Source organism: Lactuca virosa, chromosome 4, assembly GCF_052849685.1.
Source record: "Lactuca virosa cultivar CGN04683 chromosome 4, Lactuca_virosa_CGN04683_v6, whole genome shotgun sequence".
In the NCBI taxonomy this organism is placed as follows: Eukaryota; Viridiplantae; Streptophyta; class Magnoliopsida; order Asterales; family Asteraceae; genus Lactuca; species Lactuca virosa.
In genome coordinates this window covers 465,539,134-465,547,827 of record NC_136429.1, presented here as the reverse complement: position 1 = coordinate 465,547,827, position 8,694 = coordinate 465,539,134, and the positions used below count along the sequence as shown (strand labels likewise).

The following is an 8,694-nucleotide window of genomic DNA, read 5'->3' as shown; positions in this document are numbered from 1 at the left end:
TGCAGATCAAAAACGGCAAAGGAATTTGAGATATCAAAGAAATCTCAATGAAAGGAAGCAATTTTGGCAGTCCTAAAATCCTAACTATGTTCGCAATGAAAAATATTCCAATCAAAATGCGAGAGCTCATTCTCATGCGAACCCCAGTCAATGTTTGCACTGTCACTCTTGCAATCCACAGAAATACAAAAGGAACTTTGTTCAAAAACCTTCTTTTTTCAAAGAAACCTATGGAAAAACCAAAAACTCATCATTCTCTACCCATAAAAGTCTCATCCAAGGATGATAAAGGAAAACGAAAGTTAGTTTTGGATTCTGAAGTTCCAATCAAGAAAACGACCACTAACTCATAGAAAGCTCAAAAAGGATTCGTAAAGAATTAAATAAAACATAAACAAAAACCATCCTTTCCAAAAGAAACGAAAGTAAAAGAAAATACGATAAAAGTCTTTACTATATCAAAGAAAGATGAAACCACATTAGTTAAACGCACTTATATTGTTGATCTTGCAATTACCTTTTCTCTTTCTGTAAAAAGGCTCACAAGGACCCAAGCATCTTTAGGTTCCTAAATCTGCATGATTCTTGCAGGTTATACATGACGAGCAATTTTACGCTGAATGGTATATCGACAGTGGCTACTCGCGTCACATAACTGGGAGGAAGGAGGAGTTACTAGAGATTCGAGCTCTCAAGGATGGTGGAAACGTGAAATATGGAAACAACTCATTTGGAAGGATTAAAGGGTATGGGATGATAACGAATGGAGACTTTTCAATTCGCATGGTGGCATATGTGGAAGCATTACAACACAACCTCAAAAGTGTTTCTCAATTGGTTGTGGGGACGGGCTTAAAAGTATCATTTGATGACGAAGGATCTGAAATCATAAAAAAGAAGATGGAAGCATTTCTTCTAAAGTCGAAGCGGAAAGGCAAAATGTATCCTTTAAATCTGAATCTGATACGAGGGAAGCCTGTCGTTTGCTTGCTTACAAAAATTCACTCAGATGATAGCTGGTTATGGCATAGAAGACTTTCGCACCTCAACTTCAAAGACATCAACAAGCTTGTTCTTAGTGATCATGTGCGAGGGCTTCCACTCTTAAAATTCGGCAAGGATCATTTATGTGCAGCTTGTGAAATAGGGAAGCAAAGAAGAAAAAGTCATCCAACATTAGTAAACATGAAAGTCATCGAACCTCTAGAACATCTACACATAGACCTTTGTGGACCTTCTGCAATCGAAAGTGTCGGTGGTAGTAAGTATATTCTCGTAATCATTGATGATTTTTCTCGTTTCACTTAGGTGTACTTTCTTAAACAGAAATCTGAAGCCAAACCAAAAATCAATGATTTTATAAAGCAAATTGAGCTTAAACTGTGAAAGCTGGTTCGCAATGTTCGCAGCGACAATGGGCTGGAATTCAAAAATCAAACATTTGAAGAATTTCTCGCCGAAAAGGGAATCTCACACAACTTTTCTGCTCCCTATACTCCACAACAGAATGTCGTAGTTGAAAGACGAAACCGCTCCTTGTGCGAAGCTGCAAGAACCATGCTGTCGTTCGCATGTCTACCTCTCTATTTATGGGCAGATGCCATCGCAACTGCATGCTTTACCCAAAACAGATCCATCCTAAATAAGCGATTTTCAATTACTCCTTATGAAATGATCAATAATCACAAACCTAACGTTAATTTTTTCCATGTATTTGGTTCCAGGTGTTTCATCTTCAACTCCAAAGAACAACGAAACAAATTCGATGCGAAAGCTGACGAGGGTATATTTTTGGGATATTCGCTGACCTTGAAGGCATATAGGGTTCTTAACAATTGATCCAAAAAGATGGAAGAAACCTACTATGTCACGTTTGACGACAACTATTTGAAATGGATTCAATTGAATGAGAGTCAACCGATGGAAATCCTTCGTAGGTAATGTCCATCCACGATTCCTTTAGCCAATATGTATAAGGAATTCATGTTACTTTTTGATGAGCCACAGAAGGCCATTTCATCCGAATCAAAAGCAGCTGACAACAAAGAGGATGAATTGAAGAAAATAAATGATGATGTTGCGAAGGATTTGCCACAACAACCACCAAGTGCGAACATCCCTCAAACCACGAATACTACATTCCAGGGGGAGAATTCTGACACTAATGCCAGTCCTCAAGGGGAGCAGCCTATTCCACAAGAGATGAACACTCCATTACAGGTGGAGGGTTTTACTTCATCTATTGATCCACCAATAGTGACTAATGAACATCCATTCGACAGTGACAATTCAATTCCTGTAGTAAAGGATTTCTCATCATTCAAGGGGAAGAATGATGATTCAGATGTTGCGAATGATGATTCAGATGTTCAATCAGAATTCGAAGAAGTAAATGCTGAATTGGATCCCTCTTATGATCCAAACTATCCTCCACTAACCAAATAGACCAGAGATCACCCAAGAACCGAAGTAATCGGCGAATCTTCTGCAGGAGTCCTTACGAGATCTCAGCAAAAAGCGACACAAACTGCAATATCCTCTAAAGTGGAATTTTGTATGTTTAACTCATTTGTTTCCAAGGTTGAACCCAAAACGATTAATGTTGCTCTTGATCATTCTGATTGGGTGCAAGCGATGCAAGACGAACTCAATGAGTTTGAACGATTAATGTTGCTCTTGATCATTATTTCGATTAAGTTTGGAGGCTAATTCCAACTCCACCAGATGCATCAGTTGTAGGTTTAAAATGGGTGTTTCACAACAAAATGGATATAGAAGAGAATGTTATAAGAAACAAACCGAGACTCGTGGTTAAGGTATATTGTTAGGAAGAAGGCATCGACTATGAAGAAAACTTCGCACCGGTTGCAAGGTTGGAATCTGTTCACATCTTCTTGGCATACACAACGCATAAGAACTTTGAGGTATTCCAAATGGATGTCAAATGCGAATTCTTGAATGGCGAACTTGAAGAGGCTTTTCATGTGGAACAACCACCTGGGTTCATTACTGAGAAGTTTCCTAATCACTGTTACATCTTAGACAAGGTTGTTTATGGTCTGAAGCAAGCTCCAAGAGCCTGGTATGAAACTCTCACTCGTTTCCTTAAAATGTCTAAATTTAAACAAGGTTCGTTTGACCCAAGCTTCTTTCGTAAGAAAGAGGGTGACCACTTAATGATCTTCCAAATTTATGTTGATGACATCATTTTTGGTTTTAAGAATCGCAGCCTAACAGCTGAATTCCGAAAGTTGATGGAAACTAAATTTGAGATGAGCTCCATGGGTCCAATTAATTTTACTTGGATTGAATATAAGACTGGGACTGGAAGGCATTTTCATAAATTAAGAAGCATATATGAAGACTTTGCTCACTAAGTTTGGCATGGTGGGCGACTCTAAAGCGAAGGTTCCAATGGAATTCAGAACGAAACTGACACCATCTCTGGAAAAACCAGCTGCTGATATGACCCTTTATCGTCAGATGATATGATCATTGATGTATCTACCAGCTAGTATACCATACATTATGTTTTCTGTTTGTTATTGTGCTAGGTTCCAAGCAAATCCTCGTGAACCTCACATGGTGGCCGTCAAGAATATCTTCAGATACTTGAAACAAACCTCACCACTTGGCATATGGTATCCTGCGAACTCAGGCTTCTTCGTACAAGCGTTTTCGGATGCTGACCTTGGGGGATGTGGATTAGATAGAAAGAAAACAACTGGAGGATGTCAATTTCTCGATGGAAAACTTCTCAGTTGGCAATCCAAGAAGCAAACATGTGTATCCTTGTCATCAGCTGAAGCTGAATATATAGCTGCTGCCTCATGTACATCCCATGTCATTTGGATTCAAAGCAAACTTCGTGATTATGGCTTAAGCATGAAACGAATCCCAATATATCGTGACTCCGAAAGTGCCATTCGCATTTGTCACAACCCAGTGCTACACTCAAAGACGAAGCACATAGCACTAAGGTATCATTTCATTAAGGATCACGTAGAAGATGGCAACGTTGAAATTCACTTCGTAAGATCCTCTGATCAGTTAGCTGACATATTCACGAAAGCCTTGCCTGAAACAACCTTCAATAGAATACTTCAAGGCCTAGGAATGATGGAGGTTGAATATGTTCTGAAACCACTTTTGCATACATAATGATTACACTGCAAATCGGTGCGAACGTTCGCAGTCGTTCGTAGTCCACTGTTCATTCACAGTCTACTTTGACACTGCGAATCGGTGCGAACGCTAGCAGTAATTCGCAGTCAGCTGTTCATTAGTGGTTCGGATTTTCAAATATCCTTTTGTACTTTATGTATATTATTTCTTATCTTTATTTCATTTTTCAATCTTTTCTGTTTTTAATTCCTTTTCAGAAAATCTCAAAATACAAAAATATTTTATTTTTGATTATTTTTATTTCTTTTATTTTCACAAATCTGAAAAACACCAAAAATATCTTAAGAAGATCATGGAGACACAGGTTCGTATGATATCCCAATTCGTGTGATGGGGCAGGTATAAATCTTTTCATCTATCTATTAGCTAAGTTTCCCTAGAAGCATGTTGCTGCATGTTGTTTGAAGCCTCAATCGACTCGATGTGAAGACTTAATGAACCGATTCTACCAATCGTTTCTTCCCAAACAGGCTGTTAAATTCACATTTGTCATGAGCTACCTTACTCTTCTCACCTTGAGTTAGGAGTTATCAGCTTGGTCACTTTCACATAGCAGAGGTACATTCGCTTCTCTAGAACCACATTCTCACTTCTCCACTGCCTTCGCACTCATGAATATAACTCTTGAGAATCTCAGATATACCACTGAGTTTTATGGTTACACAACATCTGAGTTAATGATCTTAGCTTCGTCCACCACTGTAACGCCCGTAGATTCGGGCTAGTCAATTTAGAGACGATGAGCATCAAAAATGAGTTTTTGTTGGAAGATTATTTAGAAGGATTAATCTTAAACAAGTTGTATTATATGTTACAATGGTTCCGTACATATACAGAACGCCGAAATCCGAGTTATAACGAAGAAGTTATGGCCCGTCGAAGTTTTACTGCAAAACCGGCACGGCACCGGGAGACGTAAATAGTGAATTTACGGTAAAAGACTTTTTAGCCTTAGTGATCTAAACAAAATTTGTAGTATACGTTAAACCGAGAACATACAAAAAAAAAGAACGCCCAAATCTGACTTCGTATGAGGAAGTTATGAATTTTCTAAGATTTGGCATAGCAGTGCACGACCCGAAACTCGAATTTTAGTTTGAGAAGTTTTTGGCCTACGCGACCTAAATGAGAGTTAAAGATCTCATTAATAGGAACTCAACAGTAAAAATACAGACGAAAACGGAGTCTGTATGTAGAAGTTATGAATTTTACGCGGACATTTAACAGTATAATCTCCTCCTACTGTTAAATTTAAGATCGGTTGACAATTAGCCGACGGAGTCTAAATGAAAGTTTTAGATCTTGTTTTTACCTACGCGTGGATATAAATAATTTTGAGATTAGAGCTCGTATGTTAAAGATATGGACGAAACTTGGTCCCTACTCTTCGAGTGCGATAAATTCAATACAGTTTTGTAAATCTGAGATAGAATGAGAATTAGCTGACGACGTCTAAATGAAAGTTGTAGTACTCGTAAATACCAACGCGTGGAAATAAAGAACGTCAAAAATGGATTTCGTATGAACGAGTTACAAATTATAATAGCATATTTACGTATTAAAATAAAGTATAAATCATATATACGTACATATATATATACAAATGTATATATCATTAGAAAGGTATCGACGATGCGGTTATTATAAGACTAGTGTTGAGTACTTTTGACATTAGTTTAGTACAAATATCGTTAAATCTATTTAAAATAGTATTATGAAGGGGTGTTTAGTCGTTTATATAACTATAAGGTCATTCAGTAATTATGGAGGGTAGTTTTTGTAAATTCAATTACTATAAAGAAGAGCCTTGGGATCTCATATTTCTTGCACCATTCTCTTGATTCAAGAGTCTTTCTCTTCTTATCCCCCGAGCATTTTCAGTCCCTCGTGATTCGACTTCTCTTTCTGTAGTTTTAGTATAGTAAGGTGAGCGCTGAAGTGCTGCACGAATCTTTCCTAGAAAGATTCAGCGACGAAGTTCTGCCCCTGCAGAGCCCGACTCCTAGCTAAAACCCCCTTGTAAGTAAGTTATTCTTACCCTATTTTAATATAGCTTATATTTAAAATTATTTTTGTTATTATGAACTTATAATAAATATTTGAGCTATTATTATGACTTATATAAGTGTCGTTATAATATCTTTTTAACTACTCGCAGTACGGAGAATCTGTTTTAAAGGGCCGCATAGGGTTGTTGCATTTCAGAAGTGCTATATGCCAAAATGGTACTGCCCTCCGGTGTTTTATGTCTGGCCCCTGTCTGTACATAGTGTTTGGAAAGTATTGTTTAAACGCTTATATAATAATAATAATAAGACTAATAATTAGTCACGGTAAATATTAGACAAAAATCTAGTGGTAATAATACTAGGTTTCGTCGAAGGAAATTATTTTAAAGTAAACGAAGCGCTGTCCGAGTACCGAGTCACCACCTTATCAAGTGAGTGCATAGTTACTTTCATCTTACACATAGATATGAAGTATTTTATATAAACTACGTGTTATGTGTGCATATTATATGTATACTTGCTATATATGCTGGATGAACGATTTTATACAAGTTTTATATGATTTAAATTGTATATGTATTTATATCTACATAATATGTTGGGTAATATATGGGTAGATGAAATATGAGTTGGATGATGAGTTGAGAGGTGACATAGACCATGAGGTAAGGGTGAGAGGTGGACGATGTGAGAAGCCTTGTTCCTAAATGTTGGCCCCGTCATCTAGCAGAGTATGGATGACAACCACGGACTATTCTAGACAGTCCAGTGGAACACTAGCAGGCTCAGAACCTGTAGGTGTTGTGAACGATGTGTTCACCCGGTGTACTCTAAACCCTGGCGATCATGCAGACTTGGTGCCTAAACCTTGGCGATCATGCAGACTTGGTGCCAAAACCCTGGCGACTATGTGGACTTAGTGCCTGTTGTAAAAACCCTGGCGACTATGCAGACTTAGTGCCTAAAACCCTGGCGACTATGCGGACTTAGTGTCTGTCGTATAAATCCTGGCGACTATGCAGACTTAGTGCCTAAACCCCGCTGATGATGGACTTTGTGTCGATTCCTTAGGATGATCCTTAGGAATGAATGAACGAGAAATAACTGATTCTTAGGGTAGATCCTTAAGAATAAATAAGGTAATGGGGATGGGTAATTGGGTTAATTGTTTGATGATTAAACCTAATAGTTATATTATTATGGGTTGAAAACCCTATGTACTCACCAGGTTTCCCAACCTGACCCACTCAAGCTTATTTGTATCATAGGTGTCGATATGAAGTTACATTACACTGAGAGATTAAAGAGGTCTAGATCAGTAGTGTAAATGAATAAAATGAATTAAAATACATTTCTTCAGAAATGCTTTGATAACGTATTTATCATGTTTTACTGGGAACAAATTCCGCAACATTTTTATTAAAAGAAGTACTCTGATTTTTATAAAGCATAAACAAAAATCGGTCATTTTTGGCCGTGAAAATGGGGATGTCACAGTTGCTATCAGAGCATTAGTTTAAGCGCACTAGGAATAAGGATTTATTTCTAGACTTAAACTTAGAATGCTAAGCGATGATTGTGAGGAATGTGTCTAATATATTTTAGGAAGTACACCTGAATAGACACAAGCACTAGCTTAATTAGGGAAGATGCCTAAAATGCTTTTATGTGCTAAATGATTTGTGATGTTTTATGCATTATATGATCGGATCTATGGTCTGTTGCCGACCGGATCTAGAAACTTTATGTGTTCAGAATTCTAAACGTTTAATTACGGTATTCGAACTGGCATGTAACTTTTCAGAGTAATAAGGAAGATTGCACATCTAAATCTTCTCTATCTATATTCTCGTCTCGATGCGCTGAACGCATGCTTCCGTGAACATAACGTCATGGTGAAGGCTGGTAGCAAATTGAGTAAATGGAGGAAATGAAAAGGCTTATGATAGTGAATGACACCTATCAGAAGATATCGTAAGATTGGTATCTTGCCTTTGGAATATGTATGGTAAAATAACAGTGTGTTTAGAAGAGTACGGTATGTCCGAAGTACACCTTCGATCGGCGGGATGATGGAATGATTGGTGTAATTCATGAAGTTATCCCATCGTATGGCGTTTCCATCACCAACCGAGTTGAAGCAGAATTGATGATTGAAGATACACATGGAAGAAGTCCTAGTAGAGTCTAGAGAAAATTTTATGATTGCTTAAACACATTTGTATGTGTTAAAATTGTTTTTGTGATAGTAACTTGGAAAACTGCGAGACAATACTTGGGATGAGTACGAGTAGGTGTGAATGGTAGTAGAGGCCTATACTACCGGAAGCACATGACTCGCACTTGGATCAGGGAAACTCACACGGTTACCAAGAAGCTAGTATGTGATTTCATTTTGTTCGTGTATGTCGTTACCATTATTTCGGTAATGACTAAGACAGATGATTATTTCGACCCTAGTGGTCGTATCAAATCGAGTCCAAATAAGATGAGTATGTTA

At 37.7% G+C, this 8,694-nt stretch overlaps 1 protein-coding gene across 1 annotated transcript; it reads left to right on the top strand.

Moving 5' to 3' along the window:
- The first annotated feature begins 1,968 nt into the window (after positions 1–1,968).
- On the top strand, positions 1,969–3,241 carry LOC145106818 (uncharacterized). The gene is made up of 3 exons (XM_079043749.1): positions 1,969–2,388; positions 2,829–3,047; positions 3,230–3,241. Exons 1-3 carry the CDS (start codon positions 1,969–1,971, stop codon positions 3,239–3,241), a joined length of 651 nt encoding a protein of 216 aa, XP_078899875.1.
- Positions 3,242–8,694: the final 5,453 nt, after the last annotated feature.